We start from the raw sequence: 24,472 nt of genomic DNA, 5'->3' as shown, positions 1-24,472 counted from the left end.
GTGACGCCAAGAGCTTTTTCTGTAGTGATAACAGTTAATTTAGAACTCATATGTATAGCTGGGATTTTTTTTCCAGTCTAAATTACTTTGCACTTATCAGTGTTGAATGTCATGTGCCATTTTGTTAAAATGTTTTTTTTATAAAAAAGACATTAAAATTGTTTTTGTAAAAACCCATTACACCGCTTTTTGGCTTTCTTGGACTAAATTAATTTGTGGGTTAGCATGATGGGGGTCTGTCAGCCCTTCTCTGCCTCCTGCTAGACACATCAGCAGCGACAACTCTCCAATCAGGAGAAATCTACTCAGACCTGGCGACCAACAAGAGAATTCTCCAGAGGCCTAGGAGGGCCAGGAGGAAATACTGACCAATCAAGAACAAGCAGGCTAGTTAAGCCAACTTGCCTGTGTTTGCTTGAGGGCAGAGCTGGTTGAGATGGGGACAGAGCTCCTCAGGGCTGGTCCAGACCAGGGCCTTGCTCTAAATACTGCCACTAAGCGCTTGCATTTTGAAGGATTTTTTTCTTCTTCTTTGTTTCAAGGCTCAGACAGCTGAATCCTGAGTTACTATTTTTGTTTAGAGACTGATGCCAAGCATATGGCCTGGGCTACCCTGCCCCAAGCAGGTGGCCAAACTTTGCAAACCATAGCGGGGAGCAGTTCCAGTACTATGCATGGCCCTCAAGCAGGTACTGCCGAGCAGCCCTGCCTGCCAGTTAGCAGCAGCAAATTTAATAAGAGTGAATTAACGATGTAAATAGATACATTTTTAAAAAATCAAAATACATTTGCATTTTTACAGTAATGAAAAGGAGGAGTTTAAAAAGTGCTGATTTGAAAATCTTTGGTGTTGCCAATAATGTCTGTCAGGAATGAAAAACACATGAAATCCTTTCAATTAGGTTTGTTGTTGTATTTGATTCCTGTGCCTGGACATTTTCTTTAATCAGTGAGAAGGGCTTAGTGACAGATAAAATATTGATAGTTTTGACTTTGGTCTCAGCAAAGAAAAGACTGAGAAAAGAAACATTGATTTCTGTGAAAGATGAGTCAGTCAGTCTATCTGATTGGAAGTCCTCCATCGTGTATTATTGCGTGATGGTGTGTGACCGAAAGGGTTTTTGAACCAGCTTTGAAATGTATATTTGAGTTAATAGCAATAAATTCACTTAGCTATCTGTGATATCTCATACCTTTGTGCTACTGTGTTCCACTAAAGCAGTCCATAGCCTTTCATGGGGTATTATTGAATGATTGTCCCTTCAAGATCTTGGTTTGGAACCCTTACTCATACTGATGAAAACTTACACAAAAAGCAGTGTTGTGGCCATTAGCCCACAAGGGGCAGCAGAGAGACATACAGTCTCATCAGGAGCTCGGACAGGCATTGGGCTTCCTTGGATGGTACATGACACTCCATAGGTCAGTGCAAGTGGGGACAGGAAAAGAAGGGCAACTAATTCCATATGTAGTCGCCGAAATAAGTGCCCTGATTTCAGAGGTTTGTAGTCTTTGTCATCATTTGACAACTGGAACCCAAATTAAACTATTTATTTATTTGGTTCAATAGGTACCTAATTTTTGGATCCAAAGTTTCAAAGTTTTTGATCTTTTTTTTTTCCTTTTTTAAAATGGTTCCAAACTCTGATAAGGTATTTGTGAAGTAAGGGCCTGATCCTGCATCATGGGAGTTCATGGGAGTTCTGCCACTGACTTCTGAGTAAACAGAATCAAGCTTTAAGGCTAAAATATTTAGCCTGTGCTTAACGTTGAACTAAGTTAAAACCAAACAAGTGTGTAAGTGTTTTGCTGGATCAGGGCCTTTGAGAACTCTCTTTGCAATGTTAGCCAACTTAACCAACTCTAGCTTGTACTTGCGTAAGAGTTAGCCACGTACAATAGCATGACTGATTTGTCTGGAGTGGCTCTTTCCCAAATACCCGCAACTTCTTACTCTGCTCGCATGTCTTTTTACCCTACCTCCAATAAGGCTGGTAGCACAGCTTTGTCAGTTGGAGTGATAACGAATTCTGTGACTCATCCCCTCAGACTGAGACAGATGAGATACTTACGATGACAATGAAACTCCCAAAGATGTCCCCTGACTTTGCTGTGCCGCAGTGTTCAGTTTTGTGGTAGAGCAGGGGAGATCCTTTGGCAGTGCTCTAAAATAGTTGTCATGAGAATCATGGGATATAACTCAGTAGGACTCATACAGAACTGGGAATGTATTACCGTCGTTGTTTAATCTTTATAAGGGTATGCTGTCAGCTTTGCATACCTTGCCGTTACGCTTCTTAAACCTCATGCAAGATGTCTGTGAGCCCCAATTTAATCTCTTCAGTAATTGGTTTTTGTTTCTGATTTAGTGGCAGCTAAGCTTTAAAATACGTGTGGGAAACAGACTCTCACAATGTCTTGTTCACACACAAGTACGGCCTCTGTTTATGATCAGGGGTATCATCAGGTATGTACATATGCAATTATTTTTAATGGCCATTTACATTCAGACATTTGTTCTGCGCAGGGAAACAGTTATTAATTTACCCTTTTTATACCTATTCCTAAGTTTTATAACAACACTGCTGTAGTTTTCTGTAAAGCTTTACTGAATTAGGACCTGATCTTTGGCCCCTCCACGTCAATGGGACCTGTGGTATGGGCTATAGTAAGGACAGGACAAGGCCCCTCCTGAATTTATTTTAACACACTCCTGTGAGGTAGATACATATTGTTATCCAAGTTGTAAATGCAATAGATGGAGGAACTGAGAGACAGGGAAATTAAGTGACTTGGCTGTGGTCACTCAGGATAATCTTTAGAACTGCTGGAAAGAGAATTCGTGACTCGACTCTCAATACTATTCATGTAGCACAAGCCCACCATCTCGTATAAAAAGCAAATTGAATACCTGGAGAAGGCTTGTCCCAGAATGGTGCAACTAGGGTGACCAGACAGCAAGTATGAAAAATTGTGACAGGGGTTGGGGGGTAATAGGAGCCTATATAAGAAAAAGACCCAAAAATCGGGACTGTCCCTATAAAATTGGGACATCTGGTCATCCTAGGTGCAAGTGTTCTAATGGTACCGGCAAACACTGCAGTTGGACCACCTGGTCCCCTTCCAAACTTTTTTTTAAAATTAAAGCACTATTAAAATATCAGCATCTGTTTTGAATAAGTTCCCAGCAACACTCTACCAGCCCTTTTGTAAGCTGTGTGTTGCTATTTTAGCAGTACTGATCATGTAGCACGTTGGTAGTTTGCTACTGCCATAATAGTGCTCTTTCACCAACAGAAGTGAGTCCGATGGAAAATATTACCCACCTTACCTCTAATACTCAATACATATTCATGAGTCCCTTGCAATTCTCAGAATTGCATGTTTAGCCTGAACTCTGCATTCTTACAGAGAGGTCTGTTATCAAGTTCTTGGCCAATCTCTTTTTACTAAAAGACGCCTTTGCACCATGGCCTTTGAGAGTTATAGAAACGGAAAGAGAAAGTATTAAGCAGGGTTAAAAGGAGGGTTACAGGTTTTTTAGGATTGCCAACCCCGAGCATTCAGAAATCATGAGTCGGGCATCCAAAATCATGAAATTGGCTTTAAAATTATATTATGAGATTCATTTTTAGGGCTGTCAAACGATTAAAAAAATTAATCGTGATTAATTATGCAATTAAAAAAATTAATCGTGATTAATTTCTCTGTTAAACATTAATAGAATACCATTTATTTAAATATTTGTGGATGTTTTCTAAATTTTCTACAATGTCAGACTTTAGAGCCTACAAGTCCAATCAGTCCTACTTCTTGTTCAGCCAATCGCTCAGACAAACAGGTTTGTTTACATTTGCAGAAGATAATGCAGAAGGTTGATTTTCTTTTTTGGTGGTTAGACTTCTGTAGTTTCCGCATCAGAGTGTTGCTCTTTTAAGACTTCTGAAAGCATGCTCCACACCTCATCCCTCTCAAATTTTGGAAGGCACTTCAGATTTTTAAATCTTCGGTCAAGTGCTGTAGCTATCTTTGGAAATTTCACATTAGTATCTTCTTTGCATTTTGTCAAATTTGCAGGGAAAGTGTTCTTAAAATGAACACCACATGCTGGCTCATCATCCGAGACTGCTGTACCATGAACTATATGGCAGAATGAGGGTAAAACTGAGCAGGAGACATACAATTCTCCCCCAAGGAGTTCAGTCACAAATTTAATTAGCGCATTATTTTTTTAACAAGCGTCATCAGCATGGAAGCATGTCCTCTGGAACTCTGGCTGAAGCATGAAGAGTCATATGAATCTTTTGGCACGTAAATATCTTGCAACACCAGCTACAACAGTGTCATGTGAATGCCTGTTCTCACTTTCAGGTGACATTGTAAATAAGAAGCAGGCAGCATTACCTCCTGTAAATGTAAACAAACTTGTTTGTCTTAGCGATTGGCTGAACAAGAAGTAGGACTCAGTGGACTTGTAGGCTCTAAAGATTTATATTGTTTTATTTTTTAGTGCAGTTATGTAACAAAAAAATCTACATTTTTAAGTTGCACTTTCATGATAAAGAGATAGCACTACAGTACTTGTATGAGGTGAATTGAAAAATACTATTTCTTTTATCATTTTTACAGTGCAAATATTTCTAATAAAAAATCATATAAAGTGAGCACTCTACACTTTGTATTCTGTGATGTAACTGAAATTGATACATTTAAAAATGTAGAAGAACATCCAAAAATATTTAATAAATTTCAGTTGGTATTCTGTTGTTTTACAGTGCAGTTAATTGTGATTAATTTTTTTTAGTTAATCACGTGAGTTAATTGCGATTAATTGACAGCCCTATTCATTTTTTAAAAAATACTCCACCCATTTGTGGTTCCTTTTCTTGGCTTTCTGCTTTTTGTGCCTTTGGGGTTCACATTTTCTTGCTTTGATGACAGTGGGGTTTCAGCATGTGCTTATATGCTGTCCTGAATAAGGTTGTTTTCGTGAGTCAGGCTGCAGCTGATTTATGTGCATGTAGTGGCAATGTGACGTTGGTATTTTCACAGCAGCAGCCTATAAAGATCCAGGCTTTTACTGTAATTGGATTTTCACTCCACATATATTACAACACTCTCATGTCACATTCATAATTTTATAACAAAGAATTTGAAAGCTGATAATGCGTCAAAATGTCTTTAAGTTAAATGTGGCCATTCAAACAGTCCAGCGTTTTTAATAATATATGTTATATGGTAGTGAAGAATCATGACTGTAACACGTCCTGCTATAATATTTAAGCGGCTAAGAACTTTAATACATTTTTCTGCCAAAATGACATTCAAAATCGACTTCCCTTTAGAGAGAAAATGGGTTTTATGTGAATCTGGTATTTCTCAAAGGCTTGAATAGTATCTAAAGGAAAAAGTAGTTCTTGTGAGAGACATGTTTCCTTTTCTGGAGCTATTCTAAGAAACTGAAAAGTTAGAATTAGGGAATCAGTGATGTAAATTTGCCATACAGGTAAGAGACATGGGGAGAATTCATTAATCTCTGTATATGCTAAGCCAGCATGTACAGTAAAGCTCTGACTTACGTTTTTCATAGTCCCATGGTGTTTTGCTATAGAATCCGATACACTGAGAAGCAGAATGTAGCAGATAACGTATCATCCACACATTTTTTATATTCACCCCTCCATTAAATAAACACCATAACATGGAAATGACAGTTTACAGAAAAGGTAGACAATTTTAATTGAACAACGGATACTTCCTCTCTCCAGAAATGGCAGGAAAATTAACTTAATGATCAAATAGGTCTTTTCTGCATCCATTGCCATGATTCTATATAAAGTGATCACCACACCACTCCTCCTCCGCATTTTAATTCTTACAAAACTAGCAACCCCCCAAGTGGCTGTTACAAGAAAAGTTGATTATTTCCTACGGATTTTGGTGCCCTCTGGTGATACTGTGACAGAGAGAATGGAAGATCTCTGACTATTTTGGGGCATGAAGGTGGTCGAGATTCTTGAAATGAGGCTTTCTGCCACTGCTGTGCATGTGTTTTGGGTAGTAGAAGGCAAAAGGGTGTGATTATGTGATCCTCTAACTTGAACGACATAGACTGTAAACTGTTTGGGGCGGGGACTGTCTTTGTGTTCTTTGTGTGTGCAGCGCCGAGCATAGTGGGGTGTTGCTCCAGGACTGCCGCTCCTATGTGCTACCACAATACACATGATGATGAAGGTAATAATAATAATAATAATAATAATTAATAAGGCCTCCATGGATGGGGAGCACAAGGATTACAGACATAGTTGTTAGGGTAGCCAGGTGCCTGGTTTTCAACTGGAAAGTCCAGTCCAATAGGGGACCTGACAGTGTCCGGTCATATCTACTGACTGGACACGCAAAGTCCGGTTACTGCAAGCGGGGAGGTGCCGGGTCATCACCCGCGCCAGCTCGTACTCATCTGGGGCTGCCTCCTACCTGCATCAGGCGGCTGCAGCTCCCATCCGCAGCTCTGCAGGTGAGTCCCTCCCAACCCTGGCAGGGCAGAGCGGGGAATAGCAGCAGGCAATGTGCGGGGAGAAAGAGGCGCAGACGAGGGGCAGGGTCTTGGTGGGAAGAGGCGGGGCAGGGGTGGGGCTGTGGGGGGGAAGAGCCAGGATGAGAGAGGTTCCGGCTCTCCTGCTGGAGTGTCCAGGTTTTAAATATTATGAAGTTGGCAACCGTAAGTGTTGTCATTAGTCAGTGTTTAGATTGCGGGTCGCGCCTACAGGCCTCGGCCATGCCAGGGTCCTATTAAACTAGACACTGTACAAACGTACACTAGACACTGTACAAAGCCCCGAGGAGCTTACACTCTAAAAGACCAGTTGTAACAGGTCAGTGAGACAAACAAGCGGGGTGAGTGCGGAGGAGACAGGGTAACACAAATAATAGGGACCTGCGCAATTCTGAGTCACCTGCTTTGCCTGTAGCGGCTCTCAAATAGCTCCACTGCTGCTCTGCTACTTCTGGGAGAAGTCGTTTGTCTGCCTTATGATCCCTACACATGGCTTGTGCATCTGGGCTTTGCCCAGAGGTCACCATCTGGCATGCATTGACTTATGCCTTTTTTCTTCTTCTCTTCTCTTTGACTTGCTCTCATTCACCCGGATAGCTTTTGTTAAATAAAGAACTGAAGGTTGCAAGATTTAGGTAGCTATTAAAGGCTAAATTCTCTCTGGTCTGGGCCACAGAGCTGATCTCTTGATGCCCATTCTGCTCTGCTTGTGAAATTCACCCCTGGGCGAAGGGCCAGCCAAAGTCCTGTGCACTATGTAAAGTCCTTCTTAAATCCATCAGACTAGCACAAAAGAGAGTCAGAAGAACAGAAATGAAGACTTTCGTCATGCAGATGACAGAGAAGATTTTGGCCCTAAGATTGTGGCATGACCCATAGTTTCAAACTCTGGTCTATAGGGTTGCTTGGGGTCATCACTCTCAGCTAGCATCGGAGCTCCCTGAAGCCCAGATCAAAGGCTCCCCTCTGGGGAGGAGCAATGGAGTTTCTGACTGGCCCATTCCCCCTACTTAAGCAAAAAGGAGAAACAACTGGGCTCTGCCCTGCTTTGGACTGCTCACCCAGTGCTACTTGTTCTTGTCTTCTGATCCAGACCTCCTTGTTTCTTGACTCAGCCTGATTCCTGGAATCTGACTCACGGTTTGTCTCCTTTTCCTGACCTCCTGGTTTCCTTATTCAGCCTGATTCCTGGTATCTGACTCATAATTCCTGGTCTCCAGTTTGTCTCCTTTTCCTGGCCTCCTGATTTCCTGACTTCCTGATTCCTGGTATTTGAATCTTGGTTCCAGACTTCAGCTCTAGACCTCCTGGTTCTGAACCCTGGCTGGCGTGGGGACCTGCCTCCCCCAACACTAACCACTAGGCATGGCTGCCTACATCCCAGCCTTAATAGGTTGGTCCTCACAGTCCAGCCTCCAGTGAACTTGATGGAAAAACTGCAGTTGACTTCAATGGGAGATGCATCATGCACTATGTGAGAATTATTTAAATATATACATTTATAAATGTCAGTTTCACCTCTAAATATTCACATTCCTACTATATTATAAATTACTGAGCTTATAGTGAGATCAAAATTATAGCTAGGTGAAAGTGTTGCTCATTTTAAGGACTTTATTCTTTAAGTCTTGGAACAACATTAACCTAATAGCTAGAGGTGGGAAGAGTATGGAAGCTCCATTTTGTGAAGGATTTCAAGCTTTTGAAGTTTGGCTTAGTTCTGATTTGACCCAAAATTTTGAAATTTTGCAGGAAGGAGATTAAAAAAAAATGTTTCCGGTCAATCATTTCATACTGATTTTGATTCTTTAAGTTTTCTTTGCAAATATAATAAATATAGTACAATATTTTAAAATTTTCAAAACAAAAAATCCTTTCAGAACAAAAAATCGAAACATTTCATTCTGAAAATGTCATAATGGGATATTTCAACATTATCGGAACTTCCCCTCCCTTTTTCCTTAATGAAATTCCTGTGAAATCGACCCAATTTTGAAAAGCCTTTTGATTTCAATAGAACTATATCCTCTGATGAAATATTGCTTTGTCAGTTTCTCTGCCCAGCTCTAGTAATATCTCATATATAGAAATAAGATACATTTTGACAATATATGTTATTGTAGGTGAATGTGTAAATGTTACTTGATCAATGCAGGAACGGGAGTTACAGTTCTTACCAAAGAGGTCTTTAGGAAAACTCTATTGTGTTGATAGATTAAATTATTCATAGATTCACAGATTTTTAAGGCCAGAAGGGATTATTAGACCATGCCTGACCTCCTGTATAACACAAACCATAGAATTTCATCCAGGTACTCCTCTAATTTGGCCCAATAAATTGTGCTTGAATAAAACACATCTTTCCAGAAAAAAATATCTAGTTTTGATTGGAAGACTTTAAGAGATGGAGAATCCATCATTTGCCATGGTAGTTTGTTTCAATGCTTAATCACCCAATTAAAAAAAAAATGTCTTATTTCCAGTTTGGCTTTAACTTCCAGCCATTGATTCTGTGTTATGCTTTTCACCACTAGATTAAAGAGCCTGTGACGGTATTTCTGTTATAGCTAACATTTCTTGTTAAGCAACTTATACACACCCACATACACAAAACGTGTAACAAAAAAAGAAAGAAGCTTCCCACTGTCATTTCTTTATTTTACTAAAAACTTGGTAAATTAATGACTTCAATGAATGAGACTTGCTATAATTTAATTGTGCATCTGTTTTTAAGAAGCAGTGTATTCTTGTTGAGTCTTTTGAGACTCATTTTATTTGCCCCTGGTTGTTCAGTCCTGAGAAAATCTTTATCATCTGGCACATTCTCCAAGTGCTTGACACAGATCTCAGAGGAGAGTCAGTTTCTCTAGGGGGAAAAAAAAAAGTGCTGAAGCTTTGACAGGCTTTAGTAAGATAGGTGTCGCAATATATTTAAGTTGAAGACTTGGCTGGTCTGTGGCCCGTTGATGTGTGTAAGAGAAAAACAGCGCTTGAGCTTTAATAAACACAGAAATCTGTTCTGCAGAGATGGGATAATTTAATCATTAATCCTCGTGGTGCAGAGAAAGTGAGGCTTAGCTGGGCACCGTACAGTATGCTACACACAGCCCCTGAGAGTGAAGTGTGATTAGTAGACGCAATAAATGCATGCTGCTTATTAGAGCTGGGTGTATTTTTTCACACAAATATTTTATTCACCAAAAAAATGTGTCTGCAGTCGTATGTCTACCTTGCATTTTAAAACCCAGAGCAGTGAGCCTCAGAGTCTCGAGATGTGGAGCTCGTGATACAGCATTAAAAACAGCAGTCTAGACATTGTGGCTTAGGCTCTAAAACCCATCCCCTTCCTTGGGCTTCAGAGCTCAAGCTCAGATGTCTACACAGCCTTTAGCATCTTAGCACAAGCCCAGGGCTGTAGATCTGGGCTCTGACACTCACTGCCGGGTGGCAGGAGCAGTGGAGGACAAAAGCACCTTTATACATTTTAGCCCAATGGTTTGGGCCCTCATTTGGGATGTGGGAGACCCAGGTTCACTACCCCCCCTCTGCCTGATGCAGAGCAGCAAGTTGAACTTGGGTCTCCTACAGTGCAGGAGAGTGCCTGGGCCACTGGCCTATGGGGTATCCTGATGGGGGACTCTTTCAGTCTCTCCTGTTCAAGCTGAACCGTTGTATATAAATAGTCACTGGGTCTTTCATGTCTTAGGTTAGTGCCTCTTTCCCTGGCCCAAAGACTATTCATTGTCATTCATTTTGTCATTACTGGCCTTGGCAACATCCCCCCCTCAATAAAACAGGTTTCTATATCCAAGGTGGTATGTGGTCTGTTATCTGATCCATAACATTTGCCATAGCAATATAGACACTGCAGTCTCTGTATCTAAAGAATAGTTTTGTAAAATACCTCTTCGGAGCTTAGAGGATGAAAAGCACTGTCCAATAAGCGTGTGAAGAATCTATCTTTTTTCAGATTTGTTAGATACTGTATTCCAGCTCCCCCAAATGTCAGGATAGCAAATAGGAATCCAGGAGGGGGAAGGGGGAACAGATCCTTTAATCTCTGAGGAGAAAAATTGTGAAACATATCCCAGCCAGGCTTTAAAAGTCAACAAAACTACATAGCAATGTTTTCTACACCCAGACTGCAGTATGTAACAAAAATAGCATGGTAAATTTCCTCTTAAAGATGGTGCAAATTTTAGGAGATAGGTTAAACAAATTGTGATATATTTACACGGTTATATTGCATTGACTGTAACGTGTAGAACACTTATTAGTTGGTATTTAAATACTAGCAAGTTACATTTTAAGAACACTGGCCTTTCTGCATTTTCTGGGAGCAATCTAAGGGTATGTCTACTCAGCAGAAACTGCATAGGCAAGCCTGTCCAAGCTACCTTGAATCCAGCTAATGTGGATCACACTAGCAGTGAAGATGTACAAGCAGTGCAAGCCCAGCACGGACCCTGGGTAGGTGCTTGGGTTGCTCGCCAGCACTGAAGGCCGTCTTCACTGCTGCTGTTATCTGCAGTAGCTGGATGCAAGGTTCTAGCTTTTGCTTTGTGGCTATACCCTAGGATTGGAGAAGCTATCATCGACATTGCTGGATATGCTATTGGTCAGACTTTCAGGAAAGACATCACAACCGGAGAAGGATTTGGAACATATTTCCAGCAGTCTACCTGTGGGCTAAGTGAGTGCTAACAGATGTTCAGTACAGTTTCATGAATGTTAGTAGAATCCATCAATACACTTCTCCCATCCATCCCATCCACTTCACTATTCTGGCTTTCCGTTCATGTTGCTGGAGGATTTCTTCTCTGCCCTGCGCTTCTATTTTGGCTTCTTCAGTTTGGGACATATTTTCATTTACCAGTTTCAGGGAGGAAGCAGAATGAAATAGTTCAGCTCTTACATAAGGGGATGGCAACACGGGCACCGTCTATCCTAGTTCAACGTGGATGAACCAGTTTGAAATGGATTCTAAATTCTTTCCTCCTGCTGACACCATCCTTTGTCACCCTTTCTGTATTTGTCTGGTTAAAATGCACCTCACCCTGGGCATCTGTCAGTACTTGAGCCACAGCAGTGTCACTGCAGACATGCTGGCTTTGTGCGAGTTCATCTCCTGAGTTAGGTCTTCAGATAGCTCCAGTCTGAGAGCTGTAGTTCGTGAAAGATGCCAGTGGGATGGAGTCAGCCGCCATCAGACCTTCTGTATAGAAGACTATCACAGGCTGTTTATCTCTTTCAGCAAACATCTAAGCATATTGGAATTAGAATCTTATCTGGTCACTACATCTTGAATCAGCTGTGAATACAGTCTTCATCATGTTAGCACCAGTGTTAAAGACTTATATGGATGCTAACATTGGCAATCTGCTGTTTATCAAGCATGCCCAGTGATATCTTCTCATCTAAATAGTAGTTCCTGAGTGTTTGGTGCTAAAATATTTCATCTATAGCACAAATATTATCTTTGTCAGCTTGTCTAGCTGGTTTTCTGCGAATCTCAGAAGGAGCTGGGTGATTTTTTTTTTCCGTGTGTCCTCACTAAAGTCCCAATCCAGCAAAGCACTTAGCCCCAGATCCTCAAAGGCATTTAGGCTCCTGACTTCCATTGATTTCAATGGCAATCAAGCTTTGTTGGATCAAGACTGTAAGCTGGTGGGCCCACTTGCCAGCCAGTGCATCAAATTAACAGCAGCAGAATTTCAGTCCCTTTCTTTAGGGAAAGGTTTATTTCACCAAACCAGAACATTCCAACATAAATCAAACAGCTAAACCAGGTCCTGCTGCCTGACCCCTTTCCAGGTCCCTTTCCTATGACCTAGGCTAGGGTGTCTTGCAGGTCTTCCTCCCCACTGAACTGCTTGTTGGCCTAAGGACCAGATGACTTTAGACTATCACCTCCTTCGTGACCTCAGACCCATCACTGGGGAGACAGCTAATTGGTCACAGGTGGGGCTATGAGCACATCCCTTGGAAGGCCAAACCTCCTTCGGGCATGACCTAAGAGAGGAGCATTTTGCCATTTATCAGAATTATCACTTGCATCCCAATTTCTTCATATACGCCAGGGGTAAAAATTTTAGCAAAAAAATGTGCAGGGAAGGTAGGTAATGAGTTTTCTATAGTTCTCTGGGCCACCCCAAGTATAAATGCACAGCTGGAATGGGCTGGGTATCTACACCTGTGATTCAGGGAGTCATTCCAGTTTTCAATAGGAGGGTCAGGTCCAGGAGCCTGTAAGATTTTGGACATTTTTGAAGGATAAAATGTAAAAATCAGTCTATTTCAGGAGCATTTCTTGTGATTATTTCCTATATCTTTTATAACAATTCATATAGATTTACTACAACAAAATTAACCAACACAGGCCAGACAGGCAATTTTTAAAGCTAAGTAATCTGCACCTGTGGCATGTAGACCCAGTACCAAATAAAACCTGTTTTTCAAGCTTATAGAATAACAAATTCAAAGCACACAAGAGACAAATATAGTAAAAATATTATTGATCCCCTGGCCTTGATGTATCCATCTTTTAGCCTTTGCACCGCAAGCAGTGTAGTCACGCAGTATGATACATTGCTACTATTTTTAGTAGAGAAAGATCGAATGGTTTACTTTAAAAATATAAAATCTACTTGCCCCCATATACGTAATCCCCCATTATAAGGCCGGAATGACATTTACTGCCGTCTGTGGTGTAGTCCCTGGTGGTTTCAAATCCAAGCATAATTCTGGATGGTTTCATAGCTCTCCTTATTCTAATTTAAAACATTATCTTTGCATAATGAACTTCTGAAGTAGGTCCATTAAACTGTTTATAAATGAGTGTTTTAGTAGTTAGTTAATCATATTTCAGATTGTGGAGAGGAGAATGAATATAAGAATGGCCATATTGGGTCAAACCAATGGTCCATCTAGCCCAGTATCAACAGTGGACAACATCAGATGCTTCAAAGAGAATGAACAGAACAGGCAATCATCAAGTGATCCATCCCCTGTCATCCAGTCCCAGCATCTGGCAGTCAGAGGTTTAGGGACACCCAGAGCATAGGGTTGCTGACCATCTTGGCTAATAGCCATAGATGTTATCCTCCATGAATTTATCTTATTCTTTTTTTAACAAAGTTGTACTTTTGGCCTTCACGACATCCCCTGGCAATGAGTTCCACAGGCTGTTTGTGCATTGTGTGGAAAAGTACTTCCTTTTATTTGTTTTCAGCCTGCTGCTATTACTTTCATTGGGTGACCCCTGATTCTTGTGTTAAGTGCAGGGGTAAATAACACTTCATTAGTCACTTTCTCCACACCATTCCTGATTTTATAGACCTCTATCATATGCCCCCTTAGTCATCTCCTTTCCAAGATGATTAATCCCAGTCTTTTTAATCTGTCCTCAGATGGAAGCTGTTCCATATCCTTAATAATTTTTGTTGCCCTTCTCTGTACCTTTATCATTTTTATATATCTTTTTTGAGATGGGGTGACTAGAACTGCACACGATATTCAAGGAGTGGGATTTGTACCATGGATTTGTATAGAAGCATTATGATATTTACTGTTTTATTCTCTATACCTTTCTTAATGGTTCCTAACATTCTGTTAGCTTTTTTGACTGCTGCTGCACATAAATGCAGAACTATCCACAATGAATCCAAGATCCGTTTCTTCAGTGATAACAGATCATTTAGAATGCGCCATTTTATACAACGTGCATTACTTTCCATTCATCAACATTGAATTTCATCGGTCATTTTGTTGCCCAGTTACCCAGTTTTGTGAGATCCCTTTGTAACTCTTTGCAGTCTGCTTTGTACGAACTATCTTGAGTAATTTTGTATCATCTGCAAACTTTGCACTGTTTATCCCTTTTTCCAAATCATTTATGAATATGTTGAACAGCAGTGGTCCCAATACAGACCCCTGGAGGATCCCTCCATTTACCTCTCTCCATTCTGAAAACTGACCATTTATCCCTACTCTTTATTTCCTGTGTATTAACCAGTTACTGGTCCATGAGGGGACCTTCCCTCTTATCCCATGACTGTTTACTTTGCTTTAGAGCCTTTTCTGAGGTACGTTGTCAAAGGCTTTCTGAAAATCCAAGTGCACTAAGTCCACTGGATCACCCTTGCCCACATGTATGTTGATCCCCTCAAGGAATTATAGTGGATTGCTGAAGCGTGATTTCCTCTTACAAAAGCCACGTCTACTCTTCCTCAACATACCATCTTCATCTATGTGTCTGATAATTCTGTTCTTTCAATCAGTTTGCCTGGTACTCAAGTTAGCCTTACCGACCGGTAATTGCCAGGATCACCTCTGGAGCCTTTTAGAAAATTGGTGTCACATTAGCTATCCTCCAGTCATCTGGTACAGAGGATGATTTAAGTGATAGGTTACATGCCACAGTTAGTAGTTCTGCAATTTCGTATTTGAGTTATTTGAATTATATTTTGAATAATGTTTTGTTGAATACTATCTGGTCTTGGTGACTTATTACTGTTTAAACACTTCATTCAATACTGTTGAAATAATTTAGTTGTGACAGGCATGGTGGAGGTGTGAGAATCTGAGGTATATATTTTAGAGATTGAAGCTGAAGTATTTTTCACTAACAACAACACCGTTTGAAGGGAAAAAATTAAAAAAAGGACATGGCAGCAAAACATTTTCTGTCATCTTCTATAATAGTGAATAACATCTTGGCCTTGGCATGGTCAGAATAGCGTATGGCATTGTTGACATCCAGCAGCAAACCCCTTAGTCTAAGTTGACAGACTTGGGTTCACATTGCTGTGCTAAAAAAAAAAAAAGCTGTGTAGCCTTAAGTTGCAGCTCTGGTTCGGAAGCCCTCCCCCCTCGGGCCTTCAGAGCTTCAGCTCCAGTCCAAGCCGCAATGTCTACACAGATGCTTTTTAGCATCACTGTGAGAGCCTCTCACCCTGGGCTGGGAGGCTTGCAGCCACGGGCTATGTAAATATACCCTGAGAGTATGTCTACACTGCATTTAAAAACCTGTGGCTGGCCCATACCACCTGAGTTGGGCTTGGGGGGCCTCAGGCTAAGAGGCTGTTTAATTGCAGTGTAGACGTTTGGGCGTGGGCTCCAACCCAAGCTCTGGGATCCTCCCTCCTTGCCAGGTCCGAGAGTCTACACCTCAGTTAAACCTGAGCAAACCCAGGTCAGCTAGCACGGGCCAGCCACATGTGTCTGTTTGTGGTGTAGACATACCCTCAGAGGCCCTGAGCACCAAATCGCTTTGGCACTCTTCTGCCTTTGTGGATCTTAAGCAATCTTTAACTCTCTTTAGCCCAGAGAAGTACCTCTCATTTGATGCTATAGAAACTGAGAGGCTCAACACATTGTCGACAGTTGACCGTGAAGACGGATAGTCTCTCGGTAACTCGTTCAGAACATTCCAAAATTCAGAAATTGATGTCAGTTTTTTTTGTGGTGTACTCTGCATCCTGGCAGCTTCACCTTCTGCATCAAGACTGTGAAAATGGGTGCCTGTTGGTGCATAGCGATCGAATGTTGTCTTTAGAGCAGTATAATCAAGAAAACTGTCACTGTTTAGATTACAGGCATTTAGTGAAGAAAGCAAGCTACAGTTAGAGGTTAGAGCTAAGCAAGAATTTTGGCCAACATAGGGTAATAGAAATCAATTTTGATATGTTCTTGACAGCTCTCGGGAATGTCATATGCAGATGACTGACCCACTGTGCCAGGAACAAAGAACTGTGCCAGCTTGGAGGATATGTTGCTCAAAATCTTGATTTCCCCCCGCCCACCCAAAGAAAAAAAAACAAAAAAAAAACTAAGAGCCTTAGCAAAAAAAAGAAAAAGTAGCTCCTCGGTCTCTCCAACAGGCCATTTGCAGTGCTAGCTGCTGCTCCATAGCCTCTAATATTTCCAGTACTTTGCCACATCTTGCTTGCCGTTTTCAGAGGGAATCATAGTGGAAAAATTAACTAATTTCAAGCTTAAGTGCCTTCTGGCGTAGCTCTTGTGGTGCTTTAACGAAAAGTTCATGGCGTTTGTAACTACTCTTGAAGAAGATATGGACCTCCTTTAGAAAATGTAAAGACTGCCTGATACTAGGTGATGCTAGAACATGTCTCTACAATAACAAGGTTAAACCGTGAGCATGAGAATGCACGTAAATAGCACATGTAACATTTTCTAGAGTTCGAATGTGCACTCCTATTAAATGACCACTCAGCACAGAAACTCCATCAGAGCACTGGGCAGCAATGTAATTGATAACAAGCTTCAAATGCTGTAGTTCTTGTATGGTCAGGTTAGAAACCGATCCAGCATTTAGGTTTTCCATGTGGAAGCACGTTCAACCTCTTTCCTGAATTATTCCTTTTCTATGGTTATGCACTAGGAGAGACAGCCGTTCTTTTTTTTTAAATTCATGTTTAGTTTTGTCAGCAAGAACATAAAAATACTTGACTTGTCTGACCTCTTCAACAATGTTTTCTCTCAGGACTTCTGCAGTAGAATGTATTCTGGTACTGGTGAGCTGTATAATGTCCCTAGCTGCTTGTCAGTCAGTTCAAAAGGCTGGGTTTAGTAGAACCAACCAGCTCCGGAATTTTAGTGTAATTTCATCTAAAGCTGGAGTTGCGTGTTTCATCGTGCACCTGAAAAACACTATTTTGTCTTGCACAAAGTATGAATACCTTTAAACGTATTTCGACATGCTATCGATTTTCACTGATGCCATCATGATGGCTGGAAATGAACATATCCATAACAATCCTGAGCCACTGGTTTCAATTTTCTTGTACACTTGCCATACAAAGGGATGCTCTCTCACGCCTAGAACCGAGTGCATGCGGTTTGAACAAACTTTGAAAATCTTTCCATTTCTTAAAGCTTCTCTCAAGGAATGTTCCATTGCCAGTCTTTTCTCCTGGTCTCATTTTGCTTTGAGTAGCAAAGTGGCATCATGGAAAACGAAGGACAGAATGCATTACAGCTGAGTATTCAGGTAATGGGTACAATGAAAACCAACTACACTTGAAATGCCAACTGTTTGTAAGAGAGTATGAATTCAGTTTAGGCTGAAATGGTTGGCCAATTTTTCCCAATGGAATATCTACAGGTGTGAAGGGTGCTATCATTATTCCACCATGAATAAGTAACAAACAACCTTCCACTGCTGCTACTGGCACAGGTGGCTTCCTGAGATGTGCAGGTGGTGGCCTCTGGTGATGTATGGCCACCACTAGGATTATCATCCAGTATGTTTTGACAGCAGGTCACTATTACCACAATTATTTTTCAAAGATGGCTCTTCATTTCCATAATTTTCAAGGGCCTTTTTCAGTGGTGGCACAGGCTCCATTGTACACGTCAACAGTAAAAATAATGTTGAGAAGAATATGTACACAAAAACATACTAATCATACAATGTCCATTATAATTATTGAGGGTGTTTGTTGCCCAGTTTAGAAATGTCTCCTATGACAGAACCGGTTATAGTCTTCATTTCTGATTTAAATGAAATGTTCAAGTTTGTTAGACTGCAGATACCATTCAAATTAGATTTACAAAGAATTTTCTCAAATGGAAGTTTTATACCACTTATATTTCTTAAACAAAAAGCAAAAAATACCATGATCAACCAACCAACATTACCCTTCATCCAACATCCCGCCTTCAGTGAATCTATCCTTTTGACAGATTCTGTAGGCAATCTACAGCTTGCCTAAGAGTAACCAAGCTATCTTTCCCATGGCAGCGCACCCTTCTGGTAACCCTGGACTTGAACTCCCTGAATGTTTTCTTCTTCAGAAATATTAACTGGTGATTTAAATTTTAGAAGCAATTAGCTAATGCCTTATTGCACTCTCAGAGCACATTATGAATAAACATAATGAAAAATATAGGTGGTTAAAGTGTTTTCCTAATTAAGGAAAGTCAGTGTGAGAGAATACCAGACATCAGTTGTAAGGAGAGTCCCAACTATAGGATTCTTTCTTTCTGTTCCAGCTTGATGTTTTCCTTCACTGAGACTTTTATCCTCCTCAGCAGCACAGAGGCTGTCAAACTGGGGGAGGTACTGCTCTACTGTGTCCTGAAAAGTCTCTTTTTTCTACCACTCTGTCTTCCTTAGATCCTCAGTTCAGACCTCAGTTCAGACCCTCAAGAGCCTGTACTTGCACTCTGAGGGCTCTGAGTAGCTTTCACCGAATACACACACATACCTCCTGCCCACAAGGCAGGTAATTATACATGCTGCATTCAGTGCAATAAACTGGATAGCCCCCAGTCTCTTGCTGGACTTCAGCCTGCATTATTTTTACTCTTGGGTAAAGATTGAGTAAACCTTGTACACACTGTGTTCTGACTGAAAAGTCTACATTTCTTCTCGGTCTGTTTTTCTCCTCTCCCAGCAGCGAGTTGACATCATCTCTGTCTTTTTCTTCTTGCCGTCACGCTCCATTGGCCACACCTCCTGCTTTTATATTCCTTTGCTGTTTGTGTCTGAGGTGTGAAAACCTGTCATTAACTTGTTTATCCACGAGGTCTGCTTTGGTTCAGAGCACAAACCATAATATTCCTCATCTACAACATATTTGAATAGGCTTATTATTCTGTCTCCTTTCCTACGCAATTTACCGTTGTACCCAATATTTAAAGAAGCTCAGCATCCCGTGAAAGACAGTTTTTCTATTTCCTTCCAATTAACATGTGGTGCTTCAAAATATTCCTTTGAACCAGGGTAAGCATTCAGTAGATACATATAAGCCATGCATGCAAATGCATGTAATGGCTATCAAAAAATGTCCTTGTTAGATTAATGTCTACTAGCATGTTGATATTCCTCCTGTGCTGAGATCTCCGTATTTTCCAAGATAAATGGTCATTTTCACACACTGAAATTTATCATCCTGCTATAATAAACCCCATTTATATAGGACAATCAGCACTTAGTTTGTCACTCAGAGGGTATTTGCATTTTGAAGAACGGTAGCATGAATAATAATTGCATTTACGTAATGGGGGAAAAGTTTACATGAGAGCTAAATGGGAGCTGCTATTATGTCTGTCTTTCACAGATCACAAGTGATTCAATTCACTAGAGAGATTTCATTGTGTCTTGACTTTGCTGAAGGAATGCAAGTGTTGGTTTTCATTTAACCCAATAGGGTTCTGATTCGCTTGGCCAATTTTTATATTTATAACATTCTGAAAAATTTTACCTTTGAAAGAAGCCTACACATTCAGATTGTGCTAGCCCTCTACAAAGGGGTGAATGTCACCCTGTTTGACTTCAAAAATATTCTTCCATCCAGCTGTCATTATCTGAAGACTGTAAACTCTTCAGGGCCAGGACCATGCATTGTTCTGAGTTTGGAAAGCACCTAGCACAGAGGCTCTCAAACTTTAGCAGCCTGAGAACCCCCATTTTGATTTAAATTTTTGGGGGGATCTCCAAACCTTCCCCCTGCTCCACGGACCCCAGTTTGAGAAACACTGACCTAGCACATTGGTTGGCACTGCTGCAGTCTAAATCATCAGAAGCCAAGAGATAAACAAATATCCTGAAACAGGTTCTTGCTAGAGATTGTGTTACCAGTGCCAAAACTCTGTTACTATATTTAACTGCAAAATTAATTAACTATCTCTTCACTATTCAGAAATGGTGTGCATTTGTTTGTACAACGCTGCTCCTAGAGATTAATATTGCTATAAGAGCATGAGACTGGAAATCCTGCAAACTAAATATATCTGGATTATAACTTTCAATTAAAATAATATGTTTTATTATTTACTTAAAAGGTCTCTTGGGACATGGCGGGAGGGAAGGGAGTGGAGTAAAGTACCTTGTTCTGTTATACATGGTGGTGTCATTTCCAATGATTCTGCTTGAATTCTTTGTGGGGGAAGAAATCAGTTGAAATCCTTTTCTTCCCACTTTGGGCCTGATCCACAATCCATTAAAATCCCTGACTTCAGTGGACTTTGGATCAGGCCCTATGGCTGTGATTAAGCAAAGCACTTATAAGCAAATGATTAATTGTAAGAAGGCCAGGTGGGTGGGAAACTTTAAGGGGCCCTGACAGTCTGTCCTCTTCACTGCACCCATCCAGAGATCAGGCTTATTGGAAAAACAAGCTCAATTCTTTCACTGTTCCCAGAGGTGGTAACTTCGGATATTTGCAGTGAGGGATGAACCAGGCCAGAAATGTAGATGATGCTTAAAATGTTAACGTTTCTCAAAATGCAAGTTATTTTGCGAATCAGATGTTTACTGTCTCACAATATATTTACTTGCAGGATCCAAAATTGCGTGAACTGTTGGATGCTGGGAACCTAGGAGGTCGGCTGGAGAATCGAATGATAACTGTTGTCTATGGTCCAGACCTGGTCAATATATCATACTTGAACTTAGTGGCATTTCAAGAGGAAATAGTAAAGGTACTGTACATTCAGTGTTATCATTATTTACATTTCTGAGTATTATTATTGTTTTATTTATTATTCAAATATGGATAAAATAGAGAAAAGGAGGGGATTGTTAAGATGCACTCATGGATGAAATCAGCTTGCTGTTAAAGAAATATATTGTACTGCATCACAGCAGCAAAGTGTATTCATGAGAGTATTCATGGGAAATTGTAAGCCATTGGTGTCTTTATCCTCAGAACATTGCTGGTTATTCTCTTTGCGCAGCCAGAATGAGTGTTTTGTAAACAATTGTATGTCCAATAAATTGCCTCCACGTCAAAGAATGCATTGTGAATTTCCAATAATAATTCAATATTTATCAACACCCATCATATGTTATTTCCTGTTCTGTGGAAATTCTGGCATACCACATGAAAACTGTTTACTTTTTAATGTTGTCCTAGGTCAAAGTAATGCATTGAGGTTTGAGAATCTATTTATCTGCACCTGCCTATTTATAAACTGTTATGCCAGCAATGGCACACGGCTTATACACCTGACCTTTCTTGTAGTGTGCAAGCACCGCACAAATTTTTAGCATAGCTTTTCTCCACTCTTAGTCATTACCACATGTAAACACGATTTTTGTACAGTTTTACAGTACAGGCAAGTTGCATAAAATTAACGTGTGTATTCAGCAAAGTACAACAGATTTTTTAACACATGCTTTAGTTCCCTGTCTTCAAATACCTCTTAAAAGCCTACAATCATTTCATTATAATCATAGTATTTTTTTCTTCAAGGGGCTTCTCCCCAAACTAATGGGCTATTCTTCACCCGCGGCTCCACACAAACAGACAGTCTGTTCTACTGATGGAGTTTCAGCACCAAGACTTCCACAGACTCAACAGGCTTCCTTATTCTTTTCATCCAGCAGATCATGAAGTCCGCTAGACTGGCCAGGGATGGTAGTCTTTATAGACTCCTGCTCTTTGTCTAGGGAAGGGGATATTTTCATTACTTACCAGCACCCTTTGGCCACTCAGCCAACCCTCTTCTGAGGCAGGGCAGCCTTGGCACCAGCGATCCACCACCTGAGCAGATCATCAACCCATGTGGGGAAGGCCCTGAGCAGCAACCCATTTGTTCCTGTGAGAGTGTGGCTTACCTTTTCCCCATGCAGCTGTGATTGCAAAGTCCCTCTGGCTGGTTGGTTGATGAAGCCTTCAGTCAAACCACAAGTTCCTCCCTTTTTGGGTTATGCAGAAGTATACGCAAAACAAGTAACAGTAGTCTATGCTGCACTCTTTGGGAACACCTGTCTGGAGGATATAAAAAATGCAGAATGGTTACTTCGTGGTACATTGTACAGCTAGGCTGCTAAGAAACCCAACACAGTTTTATTCATCATGGGTGGAAGCACTTGAAATAAACATGAATAAATGGAAAAAGAATTTGAAGGAAGATGTAAAGGCATAACAAAGCTGAACTGCGCAAATCTGCTCACTCTTTGGAAGAAAGTGGAAATGAACTAACACAGGATGAGTTCTCTGCCTTTCTTTTCTGTTTTCCAGTCAGCCATCCTAGGTCAAAGTCATGATCTGTTTGCTATCTGAAGGACAAATTAGGAAAATCCAGAAATACTGTTATGTGTCCATCTCCTAGTTATTGATGGAAAGTGAAAATACAGTAAATAAAATTAGGTTCTGTGGAGGTTGAGCTACAGTAAATCCAGAATTAATCTCTTTGATTTTAGCAACTAAAATCTGAATCAGGCTCTTAATTTGTCCTTATTGATAATCTGACATATACCTAAACCAGTTGAGTTCATTTGTTACTGATCTGTCAGGCAGTATGTCCTGAGGGGAGGATTTTCAAAAGCATTCAGCACTGACATAGCTCTACTCTCATTAAAGTCATGCTAAAACTCCCACTTATTTCAGTGTGAAAATCCCACCCTGCTTGTATATACCACACTGTACTAAATACGCCCTCTAATTTTTCACCGGCCCAATTCCTGCAATGAACTCCACAAGTGTAGATAGATCCCTGCACCCACATAAAGCCTCACTGTAGCATGGGGTCTGCTCATGTGGACCTCATTGCAGGATCAGGGCCTTATCAATGTAGGAGGAGATTTTCAAAATCCCAGATGGCGATTAAGCACCTAACTCCCATTGACTTTCCAAGGGAAGTAGGTGCCCAATTGCCAAATGTGCCTTTGGAAACCTCTCCCGAGTCACTGGCATGCACACTTTGCTATTTTACCTTTCACCTGTCCTATGTTTGGGCTTGGCAGAATTCGATTTGTATTTTTTGCTGTTTTCTGCAGATAACATCCATGTATATTTTTAGCACTTACTTTAGATTTGTACTGATGTAAAGTTTTAAGGTTGCGCAAAATGATGGGTTTTAAGACTTTTTTTATTTTTATTGATTTACATTTTTAGTTGTGGAATATCATGGGCGGAGTCAGGCAGTGGGAGGCAGTGGAGTGGGTCAGACAGCAATAGTTTAATGACAGTAGATGTTGAGATTCAAAAAGTTAAAGCTTTATAACTGTAAAACACAAATTGACAACATCACATGTCAAATATATAAAGTAAATATCCTTCAGTCAAACTCTGAAAAGATCGCAAGATGCATTTGTCTCATTTCGCCTATCTGTAAATTTCAATTATTATTGATGGAAACATTTTTTGTGGGTTTGTGCATACAGTGAAATTGATATTGATTGACATTTGCCAATAAAATCTAATCTTTTAAAGCCTGAGTATGTTATTTTTCAAGATAAAAACCCTCACTCTGAAAAACGTAAACTAAAATTATTTGAAAAAGATCTTAACAAAGCAGTTTAAATAAATTGTAATTTTTTTCTTACAGGAGTAGGTTTATACCCGGTATTTCTGTAGGATCTGAGTTTATTATTATTCAACTTTTGAAATTAATATATTTTCAAGCCTTATACTGGTCATTCTGTTCAAAATGTTCAGTTCCTCACCTCTGCTTTCTGAGTTGTGATAGAATTATTGAGGATATGAGCCTAAAGCTAAGCATTTATACTGATCTTGCTTTACATGATTTGAATAAAGAACTAGAAAATTAAAATGAAGTCACAATACACTGTTTTGCTCACATTTCTATAGGTAAAATAAATAATCTGTAATGCTCTCTAGGTGTGAGTTGAAGGTAACAGACATGCTGGTTAATGAAGAGAGTGCCTGTTTGTTTCTTTTTTTGTTAGGAATCCAAGAAATGGATTAGTAGTGCAACTCTTGTTTATTTAAATGGGAGTTGTATGTGTGTATCAAGGAGCAGAATTTGCAGGGGATTCCATACACATTGGGTCAACATCTGGACTTGATTCATGATTCTGGCATATATTGATGTAACTCAGAAGTAGCTTTGCTGTGACCAGTGAAATTGAGATGAGAATGAGCCCCTCTATGTTTGTTTATTATCATAGAGCCCCTCTATGTTTGTTATGATCAAGGGCAA

General features: G+C 40.3%; 1 protein-coding gene across 1 annotated transcript in view; it reads left to right on the top strand.

The window, feature by feature from the left end:
• Positions 1-24,472, top strand: part of PLCB1 (phospholipase C beta 1) — a 641,577-nt gene that overhangs the window by 379,335 nt on the left and 237,770 nt on the right. Inside the window, exon 4 of the mRNA XM_045009836.1 lies at positions 20,864-21,004. Within this exon, the coding sequence (XP_044865771.1) occupies positions 20,864-21,004 (141 nt within the window). The remainder of the gene's footprint in view (positions 1-20,863; positions 21,005-24,472) is intronic.

Source organism: Mauremys mutica, chromosome 3 (assembly GCF_020497125.1).
Source record: "Mauremys mutica isolate MM-2020 ecotype Southern chromosome 3, ASM2049712v1, whole genome shotgun sequence".
Lineage (NCBI taxonomy): Eukaryota > Metazoa > Chordata > Testudines > Geoemydidae > Mauremys > Mauremys mutica.
This window is presented reverse-complemented; position numbering and strand designations above follow the sequence as displayed.